This window comes from Kalmanozyma brasiliensis (genome assembly GCF_000497045.1).
Source record: "Kalmanozyma brasiliensis GHG001 unplaced genomic scaffold PSEUBRA_SCAF20, whole genome shotgun sequence".
Lineage (NCBI taxonomy): Eukaryota > Fungi > Basidiomycota > Ustilaginomycetes > Ustilaginales > Kalmanozyma > Kalmanozyma brasiliensis.
The window spans coordinates 171971-197538 of NW_015961960.1; the positions used below are offsets into that span (position 1 = coordinate 171971).

Here is a 25568-nt window from a genome sequence, read left to right on the forward strand (position 1 = left end):
TTTGCCTACCAGCTCTTCTCGTTCGACAGCAATCGTTTCAGCTGTACCAACAGCACGATCAGCAGTCTCAACAGTTCAGCTCCCTCAGACTCTCCCCCTCTTCTACCACAAACGGCATCGGTGTAGCTTCGCTCGTCGATTCCAAACGCAAAAACACAACCATGTCCAATATCACCAACGATTTGGGCGAGGACATCCAGCCCGCCTACAGGGGTAAGTTTTCCTGTTTTCTTTCACGACCTGCCTCACTCGCGAATGGCAGGCTCACTTGGCACAACTGCCATTTGGACAGCCGAGCCGCTGCGAGCTACACCGCCTAGGCAAGCAATGCGGATGCATTGCGACAGCAAGCGATGCTTCTAGCATCGTCTGACCTCCGTGGGGCTCTCGCATGCGCGCGGGACCAAGCCTGGCCTCGCTCGCTTCTGCTCGTGCTCTGGGGGTCTTATTCTCCCAAGTCAGCCGTGCAGCGTGCATGACCCGACTGCACAGCAGTCGCTGGTATCGCACCTAGCTCCAAAGGCGTCTCTGCTTTCCACTCTCAGATCCATTCGCTGACCTCTGCTCCTCTCTTTCGCCATCCCCCACAGGCAATCTCAGCGATGACCAGCAAAAGGACCTCCGAGAGATCTGGCGTCGTCTTTTCGAGCTCTTCGAAAAGAAGAAGGATGTCTCGGAACGCGTCATGAAGGAAGGCGGTCCCGCCAAAGTCAAGAAAGGCAGCAAGTCGGCCGACACCGGCGGCAAGGACGGCAAGGACGCCGGCAAGGACATCCCCAAGGACGACAAGGCCAAAGAAGAGGCCAAGAAGGCCGAGGAGATGAAGGAGATGAACGAGTTCATCGACACCTACGGTGGTCCCATCCTTCGAACTACCATGTGGGAGTTCACCAAGATGGATCACCCCGATACCTCGGTGCTTCGTTTCCTCCGTGCCCGAAAGTGGGACATCGACCGCGCTCTTGCCATGTTGGCCGCCGCCTGCAAGTTCCGTCTCGAAAAGGACGTCGCCGGCATCATCTACAAGGGTGAGGACGGTCTCAAGGATGTGCCCGGCTTCATGAACCAGTTCCGACGTGGTATCTCGTACATCAAGGGTAACACGGACAAGATGGAGAACCCCATCTACTTCATTCACGTCGCACGTCACTTTACCAGCGCACAGAAGCACGAGGTCCTCCAGGACTACGTGCTGCTTGCCATGGAGAACGCCCGTCAGATTACCACCGCTCCCTATGAGAAGGCCGTCGTCGTCTTCGACATGGCCGGTTTCGGTCTCAAGAACATGGACTGGCAGTGTGTGCTTTTCCTCGTCAAGTGTCTCGAAGCCTACTACCCCGAATCGCTCCAGCGCATCTACGTCCACGGCGCCCCTTGGATCTTCAAGGGTATCTGGCAGGTGCTCCAGCCCATGCTGGACCCTGTCGTGCGTGACAAGATCAAGTTCTCCAGCAAGGCCAAGGACCTCGAAGAGCTCATCCCACCTTCCAAGATTCGAAAGGGCATGGGCGGTACCATGGACTGGGATTGGGACTACGTCGAGCCTCAGGCTGGCGAGAACGACATTCTCAAGGACAAGAAGTCGCGTTCCAAGATCGAAGGCGAGATGAAGGAGCTCACCGACGAGTTCGAGAAGGTCACCAAGGAGTGGTTCGACACCACCGACACGGACGAGGAGAACCCGGACCTCAACTACCGCCGTGAGGTGCTCGGCAAGCAGATCCGTCTCAAGCACTACCAGCTTCAGCCCTTCGTGCGCGCCAAGAACGTCTACCAGCGAACCGGCATCATGACCATGGACGGAACCGTCACTTGGGAGTACCCGCAGACACAGGGCGAGACCATCAAGCAGGTGGTCAACGACCGTCACAACTACGGTTCGCTCATCAAGTGGCTCAAGAAGCACGACGAGGACACCCTGGAGGACTCCTTTGGTCACAAGAAGCTCTTCGAGATCTGCGAGGACGGCACCATTCTCGAGTCGTACGACGATGTCAAGGGCGGTCCTCCCAAGGCCAGCAGCAAGTCCAAGGCGGGCAAGGGTGCCAAGTCCAACGCCAAGTCTGCCTCCAAATCCGAGGCTCCCGCTCCTCAGGAGGAGGAGAAGCCGCAAAAGAAGGCCAAGAAGGGCGTCGCCGCTGCTGGCGGCGCTGCTGCCGGTGCCGCTGGTGCCGCTGCCGGCGCTCTCGGCCTCAAGAAGAAGAAGAAGAAGGAGCCCGAGCCAGAGCCCGAGCCTGAATCCGAGTCCTCCGAGAGCTCCGAGGAATCCGAGGAGGAGGAGGACGACGAATCGGAGCCCGAGCCTGCACCAAAGCCCAAGCGCTCTGCCTCGAGCAAGAAGGCTGCGCAGCCAGAGGCGGAAGCCGAGCAAGACGATGGCGAACAGCCTCAGACCTACACCGGTGCTGCTTACGGCGCTGTCGCCGGTGCCGCTGCTGGTGCCGCTGGAGCGGCCGCTGCCGGCTTCAACTACCTCCGAGGTGCCAACAAGAACGAGGACGCCAATGGCAACGGTCAGTCGCAGCAGTCGCGTGCCGTCGAGGACGAGGATGACGAAGACGAGGACGAGGAGGACGATGAAGACCACGGTGTCGCCCTTCCCGGTCAGCGTCAGCGCCAGCCCCCTCGTACCGTCGACCGCTACCCCGACGAGGACGAGGAGGACGAGGACGAGAGCCCCGACGACGATCAGATGTCGGCCTACTCGGACGAGTCTATCACGCCCGAGACGGCGGTCCGACCCGACTACATGAACAAGAAGATCAGCGCCTCGGACTGTCGCATCGACGACAACGACTGCCGCGAGGATCTGGCCACGGTGCGCGAAGCCATGGCCCTCTTCCTCAACTCGCGCATGCGCGAGGCGGAGGACCTCTGCATGGAGGGCGCTGGCACTCGCCTCTACAAGGCCGAGGGCATGGCTCTCATCAACTCGGTCAAGTCGATCATGACTTTCGAGCCTGCCGACTTCGAGACGGCCATCATGTGCTGTCAGCACTCGATGAAGATTGCCGGCTTCCTGCGCAAGAAGCAGGGCGCCATCGGCAAGCTCATGGGCGGCGGCGGCAAGATGGGCAAGTACAAGTCTATGAGCCTCGTTCAGCTCCACGCTGAGCTCGTCTTTGCCGAGTCGCAGCTGCTCAAGTCGGTGCTCGGCATCTTCTACTCGGGTGACAGCATCGGCTTCGTCAAGCAAGCTCTGGGTCTGCGAAACGCCTACTTCCAGGTGCGCGAGCTGTTCAAGTTTGTCGAGGCCGTCGACGCCGAGGCCGAGGAGGCCGAGGTTTCGGGCAAGCGCTCGCAGGCCATCCACCTCGACCAGGACTTCCGATCGGGTGTCTACCTCGGCAACGGTGTCTGCTCGCTCGTGCTTTCGATGCTGCCCACCAAGACGCTCAAGCTCATGGAAGGATTCGGTTTCGTCGGTGACCGCAAATTCTCGCTCGACCTGTTCGCTCGAGCCGGTGGTTGGAGCAAGGCCAAGCCTCTCCCCACCATCTCGGCCGACGAGGAGGGAGTGCGACGACCCCTGTGCGACATTGTCACGCTCATGTACCACTTGTGGGTCTCGAGCTACATCCCCGTCACGGAACTCGACTTTGAGTTTGCCGACAAGATCCTGTCCTGGAACTTGGTGCGCTTCCCCAACGGTATCTTCTACCTCTTCTGGTCGGCGCGTCTCTACGCCGCGCAGGCTCTGCCCGAGAAGGCGATCGAGTACTACCGCAACGCCATCGAGTCGCAGCGCGAGTTCAAGCAGCTGCACCACCTGTGCTTCTGGGATCTCTCGCTCACCTACCTGTGCACGTGCGACTTTGCGCGTGCCTACGAGTGCTACGACGTGCTGTCGCGCGAGTCCAACTGGTCCAAGGCCATCTACCAGTACGCCAAGGCGACCATGCTCTACGAGACGGGCATGGACGACCGTGCCAAGAGTGCCACCATCATGCGCACCGTCGGCAAGCTCACCAAGAAGGTGGCCGGTCGCCAGATCCCCTTCGAGCGCTTTGTCGCGCTCAAGGCCAAGAAGTACATTGCGCAGCAGAACCGACTGCCGCTGCCTGGTCTCGAGTTCTCGTACCTGTGGCACTGCATCGGTCAGACGCCCGTCTTCCTGTTGGTGGAGAACACGTTGACGCGCATCGACGAGTTCATCGACGAGCTCGAGTCGTACCACAACCCCAAGTCGTACGGCACGGGTGAGAACGAGTACTGGTCGGCATACTGTCTCGCCTTCTTCCTGCGGGGTGTTGCGCTTCGCTTCGTCGCCTACCCCGAGCCGCAGACGTTGGTGCGTCTTCCTGCCGAGGACACTGTCGGTCCTATCGAGGAGATCCAGGCCGATGCCGTCCAGTCGTTCAACAAGGTGTTCGAGCACGGCTCCAAGCTCGACGAGGTGGACCGCTACCTGGTCTACTTTGCCCACTACGAGCTGGGTCGTCTGCGCAGCTGCATGGGCCAGGACGAGGCGGCCAAGCTCGAGTTCCGCAAGGTGCTCTCGGGCAAGCCGCTCGAGGCCAAGGGCAAGGGTCTCATCGGTGGTGGCAGCAAGGCCAACTACCTGCTGAGCAACATGTGCCAAGTCCGTGCCCATGCCGCGATGGAGACGATGCGCATCCAGAAGTCGAGGTCGCGCGCCTCTTTCTTCCACGGCGCTGAGGGCTCGCTTGCCAGCCAGAGCATCGCCAGCAAATCGACGCGCTCCAACTCGCTCGCCTCGTCGACGAGCCGCAGCATGACCTCGCGTGGCACGTCCATGTCGAGCCGATCGACGCGTGGCAGCATCAAGTCGAACACGTACGCGGATGAGGACCTGCGCAGCACCAACGGCAACGGTGGCCGGGTTCGCTCCGAGTCGAACAGGTCGCAAACCACCGACTACTCGCGTCGTCGATGATGCGCCGGTTCTTCTCCTCAACTCGATACCCTCTCTCTCTCTCTCCACCTTCAAACACAGTACATACGCCCCGCTTATCGTCCTGGATTCCGTTCTAGTTTTGGCTTCCGTCCGACCCTGTGGTTCCGTCAAGTCATGTATCTCTTTTCTCTATATTTGCTCCGGATGAATCCATGTTTCTCTCTACTTGCGTCTTTTAGTTGTGTGTCTGGAAAGTGAGCATACAAGATGCTTCGGCTGGCGTGCATGCGAGAAACCCTTCGGTCTGGATCGCGCGATCTGGTGGATGCCAGCAATATCGGGCGATCCTGCAGGCCAATTGGAACGTGGCCGAGCTGCCCGCCCACCCAGCACGTTTTGCGGCTTTGCTTCCTTGCAGCAGCCACTTTTTTTCGTGGCTTCGATTTTGCTTTTTCGCCGCAGATCCGCGCGTTTTGCGGCGTCTTGAGCAATGCAAGCGATGGCGTGCTCGAGACGTCAAATTGCGCTTTCCCCGCGCTGAGAATACTTCTCTCCTCGTGAGTCAGGAAGATGACCTTTTTCGACGAAATCCTGCTTGTGTCATTCTTCTCTGCCGATGGATAGCCGCTTGCACCCCTGGTCCAGGGCCATTGGCTGGCCCCGCGCTAGTCAAATTGTGTGCTCAGAACAATGGCACCTTGTGGAGCTCGTCATTCGTGCAGCAATGGCAGCTCGGTGCAATGGCACACCGACCGATGCCGATGCCGCCCTCGTCCCTCTGCTCGCTAAGGGGTGAAGAAGAACGTGTGTTGGCTGGTGCCAAGGATGACTCTGCTCTGTGCGAGCGGAGGACAGGTCACTTATAACACCCTCCTCGGCGGATCGTCATCCCTCTTGAGCCCCTTACCATCACAACTGATCCTCTGGAATTACGTTCAACCCCTCTGGATCTCTCACACCCCCTAAGAACCACCTTCACGATGCCATCGACCTCAGCAACGCTTCCACCCTGGGTACCTCCCAAGCCGACGCAGGAGACCGATCTCGAATGGGCGCCCCTGACCACGCTCGACCTGTCCACCATCACGGGCGATGACTACACCTCTGTCCCCTCCTCGGTCGTCTCTGCGGTCGGCGAGGCTTTCTCGCGGGACGGTTTCATCTATGCCGAGAACCACGGTCTCACGTGGGACCACGTTCTCCGCCAATTCGCCATTGGTCAATACGCCTTCAACGGTGTCTCTGAAGCGGACAAGGCGGCGTACAAAGCGGACATTCTCGGCACCGGTTCGTTTGTCGGCTACAAAGAACAGGGGCATTGGAAGCTCAACGGGGTCAAGGACCGAATTGAGCAGCTCAACTTTGGTTCTCGCTCCTTCGCCCCTGAAGAGCGCAAGAAGCTCTTCCCACCGAGTCTGCAGGAGTTGCTGCCGGAGATCGAGGAGTTCGCGAGGTTCAACCACGCCGTGATTCTGCGCAAGATCCTGAGCGTTCTGAGCTTGGTGTTGAAGTTGCCTGCGGATTACCTGTGGAATCTGTCCAAGGAGCCCGAGAAGCGCGGACTGGACTTGCTTCGATATGCCATGTACCACACACCGGACAACGAGGACGACGAGAAGCTCGGCGGGGTGCGACTTCAGGGCCACACGGATTTCAACAGCGTCTCGATCCTCTGGAGTCAGCCGATCACGAGTCTCGAGGTGCTGATGCCGGACAACCAGTGGCGTCTCGTCAAGCACCGCGACAATGCGTTGGTCATCAACCTCGGTGATGCCATGCACTTTATCAGCGGCGGATACCTCAAGCAGACCATCCACCGTGTTGTTGCTCCCCCCGCAGACCAGAGCCACTACACCCGTCTCGGCATCTTCTACTTTGCGCTGTTCAACGACGAGGTGAGCCTCGAGCCGCTCGAGGAGGAGTCCGAAGTGGTGCGCGAGGCGTACAAGCAGGTCAAGGCCAAGGAGGGCGGCTTCTGGGATGTTGCCAAGTCCAAAGGCGAGCCCGTCCCCACGGCTGGTGGCTGGGAGAGGTTGAGGGTCAAGGCGTACGGCCAACAGCACGCAAAGAAGGCCGACGACGGTCACGATGTCGAGGAGATCGCCGGTCAAAAGGTGACGGGTTACAACGGTGAGAGGGTTAAGAGCAAGGCTGTGTTGGGCGCCCAGCAGGCTAGCGTCAAGGCCAACTAATGTGCGCCGATTGGCGCCAACGAGACTTCAACCCTCGCTATACCCCTCAAGCTCCTTTCCCCTTCATGATTCTCTCAGGCATTCCGCATTCTGCATTCAACATGGTTCCTCCTCGCTTCCCCAACGTCGCTTCGGCTTTGCTATTGTACAACATCTCATCACAGACCTGGCTCTTCAATTGGATTCGTGTTGCAATCACGTTTGAATTGACTCTGTGCTCAGTTTGTGTCCGTATCGTTGCGGCTGCGCTTCTGCTGTGGCTCTTGATCAGTCGAAATTGTTTCCGACCCATCGTCCGCCTTGCGTTTCTCCTCGTCCGCCCCATCCTTATCTAGCTTGTGTACTCTAGCATGCCCCCTCGGATCCGATCGAGCCAATTCTTGATCGGCGAGTTGATAGTCCTCTGGAGTCCACTTGCTGAGGTTGCAGAGACGATCTGCATAGTCTAAAAGGGCCAGTTCGTTCCCAGGATAGGTGGCCAGTTGGACACTGAGGTGTGGCAAACGACCTTCCGGCTCGCCGTCGTCGATATGCCCCGGGAGATGTTTTGCCCACTTAGGCGAGTCGGCGGCCGTCTGCCTGAACTTGGATCTCCGGATACGGGGGACGTCAGGGATGCAGATGGATACGGCAGGCCAGTCGAGCAGGTTGAAGATCTGACACCAGATCTCGCTGAGCCCCGCGTCGTCAAGCTCAACGAAGGCCTTGTTCTGTACAGGACCGCCGAGGACGTACGTGGGAGTGAGGAGGATGACGTTCTCTGGACCCTCGTCGGAGTTCACGGGGCCGTCTAGTCCCGCCTGGCGCAGGAAGGTCTTCTTGAGCTCTTCAAGCTTCGCGCTGTCGGGTCTCCAGTCGTCCGCTTTGCATCCTTTCGTGGTTGAGAGGCGCGATTCATCGAACAGCGTGCGCTTGATGAGTGGGTCGTCGCCGAGCATAGCACGCGCGTGGTCAAAGCCGTGTTCTTTCGCGTGCTCCGTCCACACCTCGCCCCACGCCTCAACGTCGACATCGCCGAGTTTGTCGATCGAGTCCGGATGTGCAAGGCGATTACTGTACGACATGTTGCGCAGGTACCCAACGAGCCAGTCCATCAGGCCTTGCAGCTCGGGCGAGCTCTGCTGCGCCGTGTACACGATGCGCGGGTTGTTGCCCAGGTCTTCTGGCACCGGTATAGCCCACTCGTCCAATATGTCTTCGAAGTCTTCTGACGTGAGTTCCTCGACGTTCTCGTACTTGGCGCCATTGAGATGATCCGCAACGGCCTTGAGAGTCCAGAAATTCTTTGCAAGCAAGCCGGGCGCAGTGGCAGGAACGGTCGTATGTGGGAGACCGGTCATGAAGTCTGTCGGTAGCTTCCAGCGAAACTTTCGAGGCTGCGATGGGAACTTGTACCCATACAGCTCGTTTAAGCAGGCGGGCTGACGTACGGAACCGCCCATATCGGTGCCAATGCCAATGTGACTGCCGCCCATGCTAACGAGACTTGCTTCACCTCCCGAGCTGCCACCTACCTGAAATTCCTGCTCTTGGTTCTCGGCATCGGCACTTGGCTCGAGCGGCGATCGAGTGGTGCCCCAAAGTGGTGATTGTGTGGTGTTCGACATCATGAGCTGAGGAGCTGTCGTTTTAGCGATCATCACAGCGCCCGCATCAATCATCTCTTGAACCATTTGAGCCGTTGCCGATTCGTTGTGGCCAGCTCTCGATGAACATCCAAGAGTGGTCGGCAAGCCTTCGACGTGGATGCAGTCCTTGACGCTAAAGATGAGACCGTACAGCGGGTAGCAGTCGATGATCTCTTGAGGATCATCGTAATCGTAGTCGCGGTCCAGGTCGGCAGCCTCTTCCAGGGCTCGCTCGTAGGGAAAAGCCGTGAGGCAGTGTGTTGCCAGACTTGCTTGGATGGTAAGGCGTATCCTTGCTTCCAGCACTCTCGTCACAGTGAGGCCATCTTGGTCAAAGACGATTCTTTCTTGGATTGCTTCGAGAGGCAAACTTGCGATCTCGTGGTCCTCCGCGGTTGGATCGCCAAAGCGCTCGTGGGCTTCTTTGACTGTGGATAGGAGCGAATCGACAGCCGTCTTGGCGGCGGGGTTCTTGAGATCTGGACAAGGGTTGCGAAAATCCCCTCGCGCGATCTTGGAGTTCGCCATGGTGTTGAGGTTCGAAAGGCTCCTGTTTTACGGGTGTGGTCAGGGAAGAAGGGGAAACGAGTACAAGTGTGATCTTAGAGTTGACTTAATCTTTCGGCGCCGGTCACGGTGGGGAAGGTGGAGGGACGTGCGCCTATCACTTTTGTCAGGAAAAACTCGCGTAGATTACACCCCGCCGTGATTTTGAACTTCAAACATCGATCCTTGACATCACGCTATACAGGTCAAACCTGACCACGGTTGACGCAACGGTATTTCTGGTCAGCCTTGGCTCAGCGTGACCGCCATGAAGCCCGTGATGACAGGACTGCTAGTCGGCTGTGCACTCGTATCGTCACGTCACTTGCGATGGGAAAGGGACACGCGATATACAGTAAAGCGCGAATGAGCGTACAGGAGATCATTCCAGCGGCAGCCGCGTGCCGCGAGCGTCTGCTGGCATCATTGAGATACGCCGACCGACACGACAGATGCCTACACATCGCTTCGTGCATCAGGCAGAGTCACCACCAGCGGCAGTCTCTGCTGTCAACTACAACGCGACCACCTTAACGATCGCTCGAGCCAAAACGAGACAATGTCGTTAACCTTACGAACGAATGGCAGTTTTTCATCGTCCCCTGTTGGACAGCCGAGAGGTAGAGCACTCGAGCTGATCTCGACCTCCTTATTTGCAGCAGCGATTCCTGCCTGTAAGCCTGTCGCTAGCTGACGCAGGATTGCAGACCTTGAGGGGGCATCCTCTCCAAGAGTCTGTTCAACCTGTTTTAGCACGTTAGACAACCCTTCATCGACAATCTCGAATGCTTCCACGATCTGGACTTGGCCGAGCATCATCTTTTCGAACTTCTTGAAGTCGTCCGATTGGAAGAGCGGATGTTGGAAGACAAAGTGGTGTGGATACTTCCGCTTGAGCAGAACTGCGTCTTGGATGAGCACCGATCGCAGATCTACCAGCAGCTTGAGGAAGTCGATGGCAGCCCTGTGGTCTTCTGCCGACATTGAGGTGTTTCGTCCGGCCTCGAGATCGTTGAGCTGCGTCGTGGCACCATGGAAGACGCGGGATTGGAGGTCCAAGGGCACAGGAACATCGCGAAGGAGACAAGGACTCTTCTCGCCGAACAGAAATCCAGCCTCGACCCTCACCTTGTCTCCCGGGCTTTGATACATCCAATGTGATTGCCATTGATCTTCACGCCGCAATTTGATAGAGCTCAGGGCATGCTTGAGCTTCGATTCCTCGATGATCCCGCAGCGCAGGAAGGCCTCTCGAAAGTTTTGGGCGTGTACAGCCTTTGGGATGGCGGTGATTGCCGACCGCGGCGCTGAGAAGAGTTTGAGACGCTCCCAGTCTCGTACAGATGTAAAGTCAGGGAAGTTGCCGTTGCCGCTTCGGTTAAGACCATGGTCGGCCTCCATCTCAAACTTGCAGAAAAGGTGAAGAGCAAGAGCGCCGATTGCACACTCCTCGAGCTTGGCGTTTCGCATCACTCCGACATCGTCGACGCCCTTTAGTTGACCCGTGATCGCAATGAAGTGGACTGGCACTTTGAGGCTAGCGAGCTTCGACTTGTGGAGATCGACGAGCTTGAGGTTGCGCAAATTCTCGCCTCGCACGTCGGCATGGCGAGTCATCGTTATCATGAGTCGGTCACGAATGCCATCGTAGGAGTTGCGTTCCAGTCCGTCGTCGGTGAGCTCGGCCACTTCGTCGCGGTCTAGGAGGTCATCGAACACCCGTCCAAACCAGGAGATTATCGGCAGAACCTCGGGCTCAGCCTCGACGGGCTGACTTTGTCGCTGCTGTTTCCGCAGGGACCGAAGCAGGTCTTTCACATCGTCGGTGCGAGGACTTGGGTAATGGTTCTCGTCTCGTCGCACCTGTTCCTTCCACAGATCGACCACGGCAGAGACATAAAGCTCGACTGAGGCATAACTCAGTCTATCGCCGCTGTTGCTTTCGCTGGAGCTGTCAGCCGCAGCAGTGTCCTGATCGACCGATTGTGCTGCCTCTGCGTTGACAAGGATTGTCTCCGAGGGCGAAGAGACCGGAGGGCGGCCTGCGTCTGCTGTGTTGGCGGAAGGGCAGGACGAGACCCTTCTGCCTCGCTTCCTTGACGGTTGCTTTTTGAGCACATACGTCTCAAGGAACAGCATCAGCTTGTCCGAAGTGATGAGGCAGTCGCCGGCCCCTTGCTGATGGCACCAGTCGTTCCATTCCTTTTGCCTCGAAGAGTAGGCTTTTGTAGTGTTCGAAGCTCGAGCTGGCGTAGCAACAAGGCTGGCGGTCGCAGAAGGCGATCTTTCGATCCTGCTCGGACCTGCTGTACGGATAGGAGGCATTCCGTGATGTGCGTTGGCCGTCAATTGCGAAGAAGCCGAATAGGGTCACAGCGATGATGATGAAGGGGAGCGAAGGGAAACTCATGCGGATGGCAGCTTGTGAGACGAAGCTTGAACGCGCTCATTTACGCGCGCTCGCATATTCGCCCGTTGTGGACGGCCACACGTGTTCGGGCGGATATGATGGTTTCAATTAACTTCACATATCTGTCCTCCGTATGGTGACAAGCGGGCGAGAGCAGACAAACAAAGCTCATGTCCAGAACATGTCCCCGCACTGGCCAATCTACGCGACGCGCCGAGGCAGAAGCTGGACTTTCGAAAATAACACTTTTTGGCGCCTTCATTTTGAGCCTCATTATTCTCATAATTCTGACCATCAAACTGCGCAGTTTTGCTTCACGACATCGATGTTCCTGCCTCGCAAGCTGCAGAAACGTTCGCAAAATGGCCGCACCATTAAACAGCGATCAGCGAGCGTAGCTACCGAGCTGTCTGTCAGGGATGACGGCGATGCTCGCGAGGACCGAGGTTCTGTCCGCTTCGGCAGCACGCCGGGCAGCACGCAGGATGCTTCGTCGCCCGAGCTGACTGGGAGACATCAGGATGTAGCGAGCCAACCTGCGTCGAGATCCATTTCAGAAACCGGCAAGCTCGATCGACTCGTTGACTTTCTCTTCCTGCGACTGTCCCCGCTCAGTCTTGTCCTGAGCGCCAGAGGGCAGGCCAATAGAGGCTTGTCGCTCGCTGAGCTGGTTCGAGGCATTATCGGCGACGCAAAGCATCCAGAAGCTGACGGCTCGAAGCCCGCAGTGTCAGCCGAAGCATCTAATGTTCATCTAGCTCGCCTCTTGAGCTCGCTGCCTGGACTCAACTCGAGATGCAAGTCCATCAGCCTTCTCGCAGAAGCTCTGCATGAAGCTCAAAAGGGACCGGCAGCCGGGTGGTTCACCGTCCACCACGACACATTTCAGCTCGAATGGTCGCCCTCCTTCGTCGGCCGTCTGCGCGAGCTCTCGATAGCAGCTGAATCAGCGGCAACACTGTCGACCTCCATTGCGCCTCTGCTCATCTACATCGAGTCTATTCCACCTCGCATTCGAACCCGAGCTCAAGCATCATCGTATCTCGCCGAGCTGTTGCGATCGAGCTGCGAAGGGCCCGAACATGGCATGGTCTTGAATGTGCTTGAGCCCAGCCTTGTCGACGGCCAACTGATGTCGGGCATGGATACGCTTGCATCTGCTTCGTTGGAAGGAAAATGGATCTCTGGGCGCGGGTTCTTCCTCTTGAACTCGCCGGCACATGTCAACTCGCTCTGCAAGAAGTACGAGTGGGATCTGGCTCTCAGAGGACGTTCCACGAAAAGGTCAGAGCAAGGACAAGAATCGCCAATCAGATGCCTCAGCTGGACGGGCTGGGTCGAGATGAGGCAGTCATACTTGGACTGGCAACGGCGAGCGCAGCAGGACAACGAGAGGGATTCATCTGCTGCTACTGCCGCAGAGGACGACGCAAGTCTATCCCAAGGCGATGTGGGAGCTACGCACGATCACAACGGCATCACATCATCCGCCGTCGTCCCGGATCTCGACGCCTCGAAAGACGAGGACCACTGGTACCGCGGGACCATCCTCCTACTTCGCCTCCCTCCTCCATCCAACTCCACCCTGATCATTCCTCCTTTCTCATCAGCATCCGACCTCACACCGGCCTTCCTCAATCGGCACCTCAAGCCGCAGCTCGAGCAGCACGTGCCCGAGTCGATCTCGTACATTCACGTCCACAATCCCGACTCCTCGTCGAGCACCGACGACCTCACAGTGGCCATCCGCACCGCGCATCCCACCTACGCCACCAAGCTAACCACGCACTTTCCCGCGCTCCTGCGCATGGACGCCCCCGCCGAAGACGCATACTGGTCCGCCCTCCCACCCAAAGTACGCTCCTCCGCACACAGTCGCTTCCTCGCACTCGATCGCACACTCTCTTGATATCCATTGTATTTTCTACCTTTCAAAACAAATGCAGACTCTGTGTCATGGGTAGCTCGTCCGCGGGTGGGACGGTGAGCAGTTTTCCTCCATCGGTCACCTCGTACGTCTCGGGATCGACTTGCAGATCTGGCGTATGCGTGTTGAGCTTCATATCCTTCTTTCCCACAGTCCTACATCCTTTCACCCCCTCTATTCTCTTCTTCACGCCGTACGCCTTGACGATGCCTTCTTTGACACTGACCTGACTCACGAAGAGGATGGAGTTGTGTGGGGCGGCTCCGGGATTGGCGCCGTGCATAGGGCGACCGTAGATGGGTTGGACGGTGGGGATGGATGCGTTAGCATCGCCCATTTGGGCCCACGCCACCTGGCCTCCTTTGAGCACGAATTCGGGGCAGATACCAAATTTGCTCGGTAGATAGAAGGAAAGATCCGCCAGCTTGCCAGGTTCGATCGAGCCGACGAGGTGCGAGATGCCGTGTACGAGGGCGGGGTTGATCGTGTACTTGGCCACGTAGCGTTTGATGCGGAGGTTGTCGGGCACCGCCTGGCTGGGATGCGGGATGGTGCCCGTCGAGGGGAGCGGTCCGACAAGGCTAGCCATTTTCGACGCGGTTCGCCAGGTGCGAGCGACAACTTCGCCAATCCGACCCATGGCCTGGGAGTCGGAGCTGATCATCGAGATCGCTCCGCTGTCCTGGAGCACGTCTTCGGCAGCGACCGTCTCAGCACGGATTCGGGAGTCCGCAAAGGCGACGTCTTCTGCAATGTCCTTCGAAAGGTGGTGGCACACCATGAGCATGTCGAGGTGTTCGTCGAGGGTGTTTCTCGCATACGGTCTCGTCGGATTCGTCGAAGATGGCAGCACGTTTTCCTCGCCACACACCCTGATGATATCGGGAGCATGCCCACCACCGGCACCCTCGGAGTGATACGTGTGGATGGTGCGCCCTTTGAAAGCGGCGAGCGTGCCCTCGACAAAGCACGACTCGTTGAGCGTGTCCGTGTGGATGTTGCACTGCACGTCGTACTTGTCGCACGCGGTGAGGCAGGCGTCGATCACCGCCGGCGTCGCTCCCCAGTCCTCGTGGATCTTGAGTCCCGCACAACCGGCGCGGATCTGGTCCTCTAGCCCGGGAAGGCCGGAATCGTTGCCCTTACCGGTGAAGGCAAAGTTGAGGGGCACGTTGTCCGTTGCGATCATCATGTTTCGCAGTTGGTCCTGACCGGGTGTGCAGGTGGTGGCGCTCGTGCCGGCTGTGGGACCCGTACCACCACCGATGAGGGTGGTGATGCCCGTAGCGAGCGCCTCCTCGTGCAGATCGGGACAGATGTAGTGCACGTGCGCGTCGATCGCACCGGCCGTGACGATGTACTTTTCGCCCGCGATGACTTCGGTACACGAGCCGACGACGAGGTTGGGGTCGACGCCGTCCATGATAGCCGGGTTGCCTGCTTTGCCGATTCCCACAATGTGCCCGTTCCTGATACCAATGTCCGCCTTGACGATGCCCCACCAGTCCACAATCAGCGCATTGATGATCACCACGTCGAGTACGGCGCTGTCAGCCCGACCGGACGCTTGGCCCATGCCATCGCGCAGCACCTTGCCGCCGCCAAACTTGAGCTCGTCGCCATACACCGTGTAGTCCTTCTCGACTTCGAGCCAGAGCGGGCTGTCTGCTAGCCGCACCTTGTCGCCCACCGTCGGACCGTAGAGCGCGGCGTAGGCGTCGCGGGAGAGCTGCAGCGGTGCCGGTGGGGTGTCGTCGGCCATATGCGGGGCGGGCTCGTTGGCAAAGCCTGCTGCTTCGATTCGCTTCACGAGTGCGGACTTGGACTCGTTCGAAGCGAGGAACTCGTCCAGTGGGCCAGCAGCAAGATTGTTGCCACCAGCGAGGATCTTGGTCCCTCCGACCTGGACAAGCGTTACGGCCTTCGAGTCTCCCGGTTCGAACCTGATCGCCGTACCCGCGGCAATGTCCAACCTCTTCCCCAGGGCCAGCAGCCTTGGGAACGACAGCGCGGCGTTGGTCTCCAAGAACGGATAGTGCGACCCGACCTGAATCGGTCTGTCTCCTGTGTTGGTCACTTGCACCGTCACCCTCTCCCTCTTTGGGCACAGAACAATGGGTCCCGCTCCGACTTTCGTCACCATGGCCCCCGGGAGCACGTCCTCGGCCCTCGCCCTTCCCACAACCTTCGCCCCTGCGTCCCTCTCCGCCTGCTCTCTGAAGACACTCGCGTCTGGCGCCGGGTAAAAACTCGAGTACAGCGCAGCGACCACGTCGCCGTCCTCCGTACACACCGGCTGGTGGACCGTCACCAAGAACGTGCCGTCCGGAAACGTCCCTTCGACCATCACCTCGTGCAGCAGCTCTGCGACCCCAGGCAGCACGTGGATCCGCCCAAGCAGCGTCTTGCCATGCTGCATCAGCTCCGCGACCGAATGTTCGCCATCGCGAATACGCTCCTGCAGCACAGAGGCGATGAGCGCGGTAGCCTCGGTTTGGTTGAGACGCAGACCGCGGGCGAGACGTTTTTGCGCCAAGGAGCCAGCGTGGTGGAGCAGGAGCTTGTCGCGCTCCCGCGGAAGGAGATGCATCTTTGAGGTTGAGTTTGCTCTGATGAAGGGTGGCGTGGGACAAGATGAGAGTGCGGAGGGAGATGCAAGTTTGAGGTTCGAGAGATAAGCCGGAGGTTGGCCAGATTAGAGCTTGGTTGAGAGCACAGACCCACGCGGAGAAGCGCGAGTTCGGGGTCCTCGTCCCCACGTGGAGTGGGGTCTAACAGACTGCCGAAAATCGTATGCAGCGCCGACTTCCGACAGGACCAAACGTCTTCTATCGACTTTCCACTTCGGACCTCTTCGCTCGACGACCACATCGGTACAACATCGCGACCCAGTTGCCGACGCCAAGGATGTCGTTGCTACCGGCAATAGCAGCGAGCGCGCGCGCCACCTCGTCCAAAGTGACGCTCGAGGCGTTTCGACCCCTCGCCTGTTCGCGCCGACGATTCTCCTTCCGACCTCCTCTCCAGTCGCAAGCCCAACAGGACGTCTCCTCGCGGATCCGCCACCTCATGCGAGAATCAGCCCAGCCCGTCGCCCTCATCACCACGTTTCTTCCTTCGAGCAGACTCATTCACGGCGCAACGCTGTCGAGCTTTTCCTCGATCTCGCAACGGCCCGACCTGGTGTGCTTTGCGATGAAGACGCCGTCCAAGCTCGCCGATGCGTTGGCGAGCCATGTTGCGGAGAGAGGGAAGGATGAAGAGACGGGAGAGGCCGATATGGTGATCAACGTGCTATCGGAGAGCCAGGCGGCGTTGGCGGATGCGTATGCGAGACCGGGGACGCCGCCGTTCGAGTATGCGCTGGAGGGAGAGGGTGAAGGGCGGTTGGAAGGAGATTTGCATCCTTTGGAGGAGGCAGGGCTGGTGAGCATGGATGGGGAAGGCTTGCCGGTCGTACAAGGGTCGATCGGCGCGCTCGGCTGTCAGGTGGTGGACACCATCGAGTTGGATCGCTACAGCAACAAGCACGAACAGGACAAGCAAGGCAGCAAGAGCAAGCTCTACATTGCAAGAGTCATCAACGTCCACCTTCCCGATACAACCAGTCAAACCCCACTAATATACCACCGTCAGAAATTCGTTACCACCACCACGGACCTTTCCACAGACACGAACACGCAATAGACCAACAGCATACGAATTCCACCGTTCACTCGAGGAAGCCCCGGATCGCACCACCCACATTGGGCACGTCGATGAGGAAACTATCGTGTCCATGCGGCGCATCCAGCTCGTAGTATCGCACCGCATCGTTCCCGTTCAACCGCAAACACTCTGCGATCTCCCTCTGCTGTTCCACGGGGAACAGGATATCGCTCTGGACGCCGATGACCAAGGTTGGAATATCCGAGAGTCTGGCCATGCCTCTCGCGAGTGCCGGCACATAAGCGTGTGCTGCGGGCGAGGAGAGCGTGCTGATGTGTTGCCTCTTTCTCGGTCTCGGCGCCGGGACGTGCGTGTTGCTGACGGAAAGTGGGGTGGACGAAGGACCATGGGCGCGCGTTCGACGTCGTTCCAGATCGGCAAGCGCATGATCCGACATGTCGAACAGATCCATCGCCTTGCTGATGTAGATGAGGCTGTTGGCGTCGTACTTGAGGCAGAACGCTTCGCCCTGGTGGTCGAGGTACGTTTCGATGAGGAAATCGGGGCAGAGAGCTGGGTCGAGTTCCTCCTCCTCCTTACCCTCGGATGAAGGTGCCACTCGGCGAGCTCGCCCAAACCGCTGCTCCCATTCCGGGCCGGAACGGTAGGTGAAGGTCGCGATCTGCCGGGCTAGCTTCATGCCCGTGTGCGGAGGTAGGGAGCCTTGATCGTAGTAGAAGCCGCGGTTCCAATTCGGATCGCTCATGAGGACCGATCGTTGTGCGTAGCGGAGAGCGATGCTGGCTGGAGCGGAACGCGCGCAACCGCTGATGGAGACAACTTTGCCAACACGATCACGCTCGAGATGCGCAGCTGCGATGGACTGCATTCCGCCCATGGAGCTTCCCACGCTCGCATACAGCTTGCCGATGCCGAGATGATCGAGAAGCAGGAACTGAGCGCGGACCATGTCGAAGATGCTCAGAATCGGGAACCTCGTTGCGTAGGCTGCTTTGGTAGGGTCGAGAGGGTGCGGTGACGATGGTCCTGTCGAGCCGTAGCAACCACCGAGGACGTTTGTGCAAATGACAAAGAAGCGATTTGTGTCGAGAGGCTTGTTGGGCCCGACGAAGTCCTCCCACCATCCTTTTGCTGGATTTGAAGGTGTGCTGGCTGCATGTGATGATGCCGATAGACCCGTGTGCAGCAAGATGGCATTGCTCTTGTCGGCATTGAGCTCGCCCCAGGTTTCGTACGCCAGATCGAATTCGGGTAGTCCGCCTCCATAGTCCAGACGGAATGGTTGCGAGTGGTGGTAGAGCTGGTATCCGCTCACCACCTTGGTATACGACGGTTCTGGACCTGATTCGTCGACTTCGTTCTGCGATGTCGAAGGGTCTTCTGAGAGCTGCGGCGACGAGAGCTGTGCGCGCAAGCGGTCCTCTCTTGCCTCGTTGGCGTCTACGCATGGGAACGCTACTGGAGGCTCGTTGCGGGCCGCCGAACACGATGTTGCTTTCGCCTGCTCTGCTAGCCGCTGCAATTTCTGACCTCTTCGCTCGTTTGCGTCTACGCAAGAGAATTCGGGCTTGGCAAGGTTGGAGGCCGAGGACGCAGCCGAGGAGTGAAAGGACGTCCTCGAATAGATTGCCGCGGACACAGCTGGTGCGCTTCTCTGCACGGGCGAAGATGACGAGGATGCCAGCGATCGTATTGACGCCAAGAGGCGTTGTGATGACCGCGACATAGTTTTCCAGGATGGTCGATTGACGAGGTGATGGAAGAGGATCGGAAGGAGGAGCAAGTCAGGGTCTCGCGTCCATGCGCAGTTTCGACGAGCTATTTCCGAAGGTGCTGACTGGGCATGCTCAAGGAATGCCCGATGGTGCTCTTCTCCCCTCAGTCTGCTATTGATTTCTTCCGGGCCAGCTCGAGAGCATTCATACAGCTCGTGCGCGTCCTGTCATCACGTACGTCAAGTCAGCTGGTGTTGATTGCCGTCGAAAGGTGATCAACGACGAGCGGTGTACGATGTTCAACATCCGGGAATCGGCTATGGACTCATCCTCGCCCACCTGAGCAAGAAGAAATCCCAAAGGACGATGGCGTGATTGATCTTTCTTCTTGCAGCCGCAGGAGCTCAACGTGGGATTTTTGTGTTGCTCTCCACACACTTTCTTCCGGCTTTCTATCCGAGCAAGGGTTGACTCATTCATGTCCCTCCTGTGATTGCGTCTTCCTTCTTCTTGCTCACCATCACCACAAGCACAGAGCAGATCGATTCAAGATGGTCCACGCAGACGCAGCCGCGCTTCCGTCATACGTCGTCTCCAAGACCGACTTTTACGACCACCTCGAGTCCTCCCTCTCCGGCCTCGTCGACCCAGGCACCGACTGGATCAGCTCGCTCTCCAATGCGGCCTCGCTCATCTTCAACTCGATGAACCGCTACCCCGTGTGGGCCGAAAAGCGCGTCAATTGGGCCGGCTTCTACCTCCTCTCGCCTCTCCTGCCATCCGAGCTTGTGTCGAGGAAGCACAGGAAACACCCAACGCTGCTGCTCGGCCCCTTCAACGGTCTGCCTGCCTGTCAGCTCATCTACAGTGTACCTGGCAAGGGTGTTTGCGCTGATGCATCGGCGTTGTTGCCACCAAGAGTGGTGCGGGTGGCTGATACGGAGGCCTACCCGGGACACATCGCTTGCGACTCGTTGAGCAGGTCCGAGATCGTCGTGCCTCTGGTCATCAAGCGGGAGAGATTGGCGAGAATTCATCAGGAGGCACTGGAGGAGCAGTCGCCGTCAGGGAAGCAGGCCGCGAGCGCGGCGGACGGCAAGGACAGGTCGTGGGCTGGCAGAGGCGACGGAGACGACATCATCATTGGTGTCCTCGACATTGACTGCGAATCGCTCGACGGATTCGACGAGGAGGACGAAAAGAGGCTGCAAAAGATCGCCAACTTGATCGTTGAGCGCTCAGCTTGGTAGTGGCCCTCGGCATGCACAAAGAATACCCATAGATGTCCGGAATGGTAAGATCGTGAAATGTCATTGATCGTGTTGTGTCTGTCGGAACAGTGCCGTCGTCATCAGCCTGTGCGTGTAGAGGACGAGGCGCCGGCAGTCGTAGTCGCACCGAACGAGCGCGCCGTCCTGCGACCCGAGGTCTCGGATCCTCCAATTGTACCGTCACCACCGTCGTCATCATCGTCATCATCGTCGTCGGGCTTCCTCCTCTGCCTCAAGGCCGCGTCTGCTGACTCGCCAGATGCCGACTCGTCGTCCAGATCCTCCCAAGACTCTGTCTCGCCCGATCCATTTCCACCACCTTGCGCCGTCGCAGAGGTTCTCGCAGCGAGGCGGGACGATGGTCGAGAAGGTCGCGACGATGCCACATCTGTATCTTCCTCTGTCTCCTCGTCAAGTCGGTCCAGCACCCTCCTCGACATCTGAATCTCGGACAGCTCTTCAGGAGATATGGGCGAGGTCGGGTCGACGATATCGATGAGCGATTCTCCTTGCATCATGCCTCTGTCACTGCTTCCACTCGGCCCAGCACCACCCATTCGTCTCGCTTCCAGCAAATCGCGCATCCTCGACTGTCGGATCGCCTCGGCCAGATCAGCTTCGTCCTTCGCCTGAAGACTCTGCAGAGATCGCAAGCGCATCTCTTCCTCTTCTGACACTCCAGAGCCTTCCTGATCCTCATCGTCGTAGCCCTCTGTCTTGATGCGTGGCTCGCGCTTGTACCTCCTTCGAGCCTCGGTCTCGGTCTCGGTCTCGTCTTCCTCGTCGTCCCTCTGTTCGTACCGTCTTTCCTGCCAAGCCGAGTCTTCCGCCGAGGGCGTTGTCTCGGTCTCGGTCTTGACGCCGTAATCCTCATCACTGCGACGCGAAGGCCGCCACGACTTTTGATTCTGGAAGTGCTCGTCTGTGTCCAGCGACACGGGTGCCACCGTCATGGTGCTGGTGTAGATAGCGGCCACCGACCACAATGTTAGGGCCGTCGCCATCTCCAGGGCCAAGAAGAGACCGGTGAAGATGATGAAAGAAAGAAGTGGGAAGTGGTACATAAAGAACCTCAACCCGGAGAGGTGTGCGTCAAAGCGGAGACTGGCGGCGTAGGTCTGCAGCTCTCCGCGACTGGAGTGCGAACCGACAGCCAGAGGCACCACGCGACCGTTGTGAGGCAGAGTCTGGACGCCAGCGAGCGTGTTGTGATTGCCGCCGTACATCCAAAACTTGTTCTGGTCAGATCGGCCGACGCTCACTTGGCCGTGCGTCACCTTCCTGTCGGCTCGCGGATCAGGCGGTGTCGAAGAGAGCGGAGGAGCAAAGGAAGAGGGTCGCAGCACGGCTCTGCGCAGAAGCGGAATGCGGAGCAGCTGCGAGGTAGCCGGAGCCTGTTGCGCCGGCGGATTTCGCGACATCATTTGCGAGATCGAGTCGGCGGCTCGCACCGGAGCAGTCGAGTAGGTGAGCAGGGTCGGCTTGCTGACGTGGAATACGGAGCGGTTGGATCTGCTCTTAAGGTCGAGATCCACCATAAAGTTGCCAAGGTCCAGATTGGCTTGGTTGAGAGGCACGGAGATCTCGAGCGTGACATCGTAAGCTTGATCTTGAGCAAAGTATTCGCCGCTGATATCGGTGGATGGATTGTAGGAAGACGAAGAAGGTGACGGCTCGCCCAGCTGGTGTCGATACGCAGCGGTGCCAAAGTCGAGATGGGCGAAAGGTGGTCGGTCATGACCATACTGCAGCCAGATCTCTTTGCGAAGACCGACGTCGGGCACCCAAGCACGGTAGAAGCCGATGTAGCTGACCACGGCGGCAGCAAGTGCGATCCAAAAGATGGTTGCAAGAACACCGAGACGCACCACGACACGATGAGTTTTGGGTGAGAGAAGAATGTCGCGCGTGATTTGTAGCAGCTGTGTGACCGGCGCTAGCAGCAGGCGATCAATGAGCAGGGTGGGCCATTCTTGGATGGGTGGCAGCGTTGCGATCCAGTTGGCCAGGTCGACCAAGGGCGGAAGCAGCGGTGGCTCAGGGACCGGTTGCGAAGTCCATGTTGGCGTCGTCGCTGAATACACTCTCTGCGTCTGTGGTCTTTGACGTTGTTGCTGTTGCTGTTGTTGCTGTTGTTGCTGATGAGAGGAGACGCGCTGGTATCGCGTATTGAGGTCGGAGGATCCTCGGCTGGATCTTGATTGCTGCTGGTATGACATGGTGCTGAGATGGGTATATTGCGAATGTTCAGACGTTGACGGGCATGATTGCTGAGAAAAGCAAGGAGGAGGAGGAGGAGATGGATGGTGCTGGTCGTGAGGGTATATGCAGTCGAAGCTGTCTGAGACCCTTGAACTCAGCCCGGATGAGCTTGACTGTGCCGAGCATGTGAATGTCTGAGAGTCTCTGCCAGAAACGCGTCTGCTTTGGCGTCATATGACGTCCGCATTTTTGGCCGACTTAACATGATCACGTCGCGCGAAAATCGGCGTCAGGGTCCTTTGACATTATTCCCGCTCCGCCAAGTGCGGGAAGCTTTTGGATTCAAGACTCGTCGGACAGAGACCCTGCATTTAGGGGGGGAGCGATAGCACTTGACTCTCGTCGACACCGTCATCCTTGATGAATCGGCGCTGCGCTCTGCAACATGCCCCGTCTCAGGCTAGCACTCGGGCGTAGGACATTCGTCTTGCTCGCCACGGCTTTCATCTGCACATGCCTCTATCTGGCATCTCAGTACAAGGATGCCGCACCTTATCTCGACAGCATCCTGGGCGCATCACAAAGCCACCTTGGCTTCGACAACTCTTTCTCTCATCTCGATGGGCTCATGAGCTCAGACCAAGCCAGCGAGATTCTGCGCGCTCCAGTTCCAAACGTGGATCCGTCGCAATACGTCGACACGTTGATAGGCACACTCAAAGGCGGCAATGTCTTCGCTGGTCCCTCCACACCCTTTGGCAGTGTCAAGCCTGGACTCGACTCAATCGTGGGCAACAACCAAGCTGGCTTTGTGCCCGATGGCGTCTCTCCCATCCGTGGCGTCAGCGCCTTGCACGACGACGGAACCGGAGGATATCCCTCGCTCGGCATGTCCTCGCTTCTGCCTCAGTACTGCCAGCTCGCCAACAACGAGGCAGCATCCGAATGCAAATGGGCCACAGATGGTAGAGCCACCAACATCTCGTTCGAATCCGTATCGAGCTCCCCGGGTCGTTTCAGCTTCAAGCTGCAGAACGGCATTGGGATCCAGTTCTCTTCCACTGACCGCGCCGCCATGTATACCTTTGACTATTCGCCAGTCCTACGCCAACCCTCGGTGCCAGTCTACCCAGGATCGCCATCCAGACCCGAGGTCGCAGCTGACCCTCCATCAGTAGTCCAGGAGAAGCGCGCTATCCTCTTATTTGACCACATCTCCGATCTTCGCTATAGCGGTGGTCGAAACGTCAACAACACCCTCACCACATCGAATTTCACCCTCCCACCACCCGCGGGCAGTGCATCTGCGGTTCCAGTCACTCGCGTCGAGACCAGCGCCTTGTTCTTGCCCTCCTTTGGCGTCGGCAACTTTACCGTCTACTCCTGTCTCGATGTACCCTACGCTAGCTCCTTCGATATCTACCTTCGCAGGGATCTGAAACCCAAGATGACCAGCATCGAAGGCATTCAAGTCGCAGGCGGCATCGTCCTCACTGTGGATCGAGATACGCTCAAGGGTGCCACCCTCAACGGCGTTCTTCCTGTCCGCATGGGTATCAGTTGGACCTCCACGGCTGCTGCCTGCAAGTACGCCGAGTCGGAGCTTCCCAATTTCCACGTCAAAGGCAACTTTGACTCGGTCGTCCAACAGAGCCGCTCGAAATGGAACCATCTCCTCGGCGATACACTCTGGATTTCCCAAGAGGGCGTCACCCATGCCGACCTCACCCTCTTCTATTCGTCCCTCTACCGCTCCTTCCTCTCTCCGAACAATGTTACAGGCGACAACCCTCGCTTCCAGACCACCAAGCCGTCCTACGACTCGCTCTACTGCATCTGGGATAGCGCACGCACCGTGCATCCCCTTTGGGTGCTGCTTGCGCCCAAGGTGCAGGCCGAAGTGCTCCAAGCCGTCGTCGAAATCCAGAAGCACGAAGGGTGGTTGCCGGACTGCAGGATGTCCACCGACCAAGGCTGGACCCAGGGGGGTAGCAATGCCGAGATGATGCTCAGCGACTCGTACGTCAAAGGCATCCTCGCCAACGACACCGCCTTCTGGGAGGATGCGCTCCAAGCCATGCTCAAGGATGCCCAGGACGAGCCGGTCTCGTGGGGCCAAGTGGGCAGAGGAGGCATTGCGGCGCGTGCCAAACTCGGATACGTTCCCACCGGCCCTTCCGGGGGTGCGCTGGTTCTAGGCTCCGTTCCAGGTCGCAGCGCGTCCCGAACGGTCGAGTACGCCTTCAACGATTTTAGCATCGCCCTCGTTGCGGCCGGTCTGCGACGCCGAGAGCTCTACGACACCTACCGTCGACTCACCGACGACACGTTCAATCTGTGGAATCCCGACATTGTCTCGGACGGCTTTTCGGGCTTCCTCCAACCGCGCGACGAGAACGGCACCTGGGTCTACCAGGATCCCAAACGCTGCTCTTCCGCACTGGAACCGCTCTCTTGTTTCCTCAACATCGGCGGCGGTGAGTTTTACGAAGCGTCGGCCTGGCAATACTCGTATTTCGCGCCTCAAGACGCAGCGAAGCTAGTGGAATTGATGGGCGGGCACAAACGTTTCGTGCAACGATACGATCACATGTGGAAGAACGAATACGCGGATATCGGCAACGAGCCGGCGTTCCTTGCGCTCTATTCGGCCAACTTTGCGATCGGCGGCTATTCTCACACGGTGGACCAGGTCGTGAGCATCATCAGGAGCAAGTTCGATACGACCAAGACGGGTTTGCCGGGCAACGATGACATTGGCGCCATGGGAAGTTTTGTCGTCTGGTCGCATTTCGGGTTCTATCCGGTTGCCGGGACGGGCGTGTATCTGCTCAGCACGCCATTGTTGAGCGCCTTTGCCATCACCAACCAGATGACGGGCAAGATCTTCCGTCTCACGACCAGGGGTTTCGACGGTGCGAAGAAGAACAAGTACATTGTCGAGGCGAGGTTGGATGGTAAGCCGTACACCAAGACTTGGTTATGTCACAGCGTCTTTGCCGAGGGAGCGACGTTGGAATTGACGCTGGGTCCCAAGCCAAGTCGCACCTTCGGGATGAAAGAGGACGACCTGCCACCGAGTCTTTCCACGGGTGGGTACCGCTACGATTCGTCGTATCTGGGTTGTTGATAGTCGCTTGTAAACGATTC

At 58.4% G+C, this 25568-nt stretch overlaps 10 protein-coding genes across 10 annotated transcripts; 6 read left to right on the forward strand and 4 right to left on the reverse strand.

Moving 5' to 3' along the window:
• Positions 1 to 161: 161 nt before the first annotated feature.
• On the forward strand, positions 162 to 4897 carry PSEUBRA_003156 (CRAL-TRIO domain protein; the record flags this gene model as incomplete). Its single annotated transcript, XM_016436272.2, has 2 exons — positions 162 to 213; positions 591 to 4897. 2 exons carry the CDS (start codon positions 162 to 164, stop codon positions 4895 to 4897), a joined length of 4359 nt encoding a protein of 1452 aa, XP_016292326.2.
• Positions 4898 to 5838: 941 nt separating this feature from the next.
• Positions 5839 to 7050, forward strand: PSEUBRA_003157 (Oxoglutarate/iron-dependent dioxygenase; the record flags this gene model as incomplete). Its single annotated transcript, XM_016436271.1, has 1 exon — positions 5839 to 7050. The coding sequence occupies one exon, from the start codon at positions 5839 to 5841 to the stop codon at positions 7048 to 7050; it is 1212 nt and encodes a 403-aa protein (XP_016292327.1).
• A 218-nt stretch (positions 7051 to 7268) lies between these two features.
• Positions 7269 to 11549, reverse strand: PSEUBRA_003158 (Amidase; the record flags this gene model as incomplete). Its single annotated transcript, XM_016436290.2, has 2 exons — positions 7269 to 9228; positions 9988 to 11549. The coding sequence occupies 2 exons, from the start codon at positions 11547 to 11549 to the stop codon at positions 7269 to 7271; spliced, it is 3522 nt and encodes a 1173-aa protein (XP_016292328.2).
• Positions 11550 to 11959: 410 nt separating this feature from the next.
• On the forward strand, positions 11960 to 13543 carry PSEUBRA_003159 (uncharacterized protein; the record flags this gene model as incomplete). The annotated part of the gene is made up of 1 exon (XM_059465013.1): positions 11960 to 13543. One exon carries the CDS (start codon positions 11960 to 11962, stop codon positions 13541 to 13543), a length of 1584 nt encoding a protein of 527 aa, XP_059321365.1.
• Positions 13544 to 13565: 22 nt separating this feature from the next.
• PSEUBRA_003160 (Urease, gamma/gamma-beta subunit) lies at positions 13566 to 16151 on the reverse strand (the record flags this gene model as incomplete). The annotated part of the gene is made up of 1 exon (XM_016436286.1): positions 13566 to 16151. The coding sequence occupies one exon, from the start codon at positions 16149 to 16151 to the stop codon at positions 13566 to 13568; it is 2586 nt and encodes an 861-aa protein (XP_016292329.1).
• A 317-nt stretch (positions 16152 to 16468) lies between these two features.
• On the forward strand, positions 16469 to 17248 carry PSEUBRA_003161 (Flavin reductase-like, FMN-binding; the record flags this gene model as incomplete). The annotated part of the gene is made up of 1 exon (XM_016436274.1): positions 16469 to 17248. One exon carries the CDS (start codon positions 16469 to 16471, stop codon positions 17246 to 17248), a length of 780 nt encoding a protein of 259 aa, XP_016292330.1.
• A 25-nt stretch (positions 17249 to 17273) lies between these two features.
• PSEUBRA_003162 (Alpha/beta hydrolase fold-1) lies at positions 17274 to 18956 on the reverse strand (the record flags this gene model as incomplete). Its single annotated transcript, XM_016436333.2, has 1 exon — positions 17274 to 18956. One exon carries the CDS (start codon positions 18954 to 18956, stop codon positions 17274 to 17276), a length of 1683 nt encoding a protein of 560 aa, XP_016292331.2.
• A 540-nt stretch (positions 18957 to 19496) lies between these two features.
• Positions 19497 to 20195, forward strand: PSEUBRA_003163 (uncharacterized protein; the record flags this gene model as incomplete). The annotated part of the gene is made up of 1 exon (XM_016436301.1): positions 19497 to 20195. The coding sequence occupies one exon, from the start codon at positions 19497 to 19499 to the stop codon at positions 20193 to 20195; it is 699 nt and encodes a 232-aa protein (XP_016292332.1).
• Positions 20196 to 20296: 101 nt separating this feature from the next.
• PSEUBRA_003164 (Adipose-regulatory protein, Seipin) lies at positions 20297 to 22435 on the reverse strand (the record flags this gene model as incomplete). The annotated part of the gene is made up of 1 exon (XM_016436328.2): positions 20297 to 22435. One exon carries the CDS (start codon positions 22433 to 22435, stop codon positions 20297 to 20299), a length of 2139 nt encoding a protein of 712 aa, XP_016292333.2.
• Positions 22436 to 22863: 428 nt separating this feature from the next.
• PSEUBRA_003165 (Glycosyl hydrolase family 92) lies at positions 22864 to 25548 on the forward strand (the record flags this gene model as incomplete). Its single annotated transcript, XM_016436308.1, has 1 exon — positions 22864 to 25548. The coding sequence occupies one exon, from the start codon at positions 22864 to 22866 to the stop codon at positions 25546 to 25548; it is 2685 nt and encodes an 894-aa protein (XP_016292334.1).
• Positions 25549 to 25568: the final 20 nt, after the last annotated feature.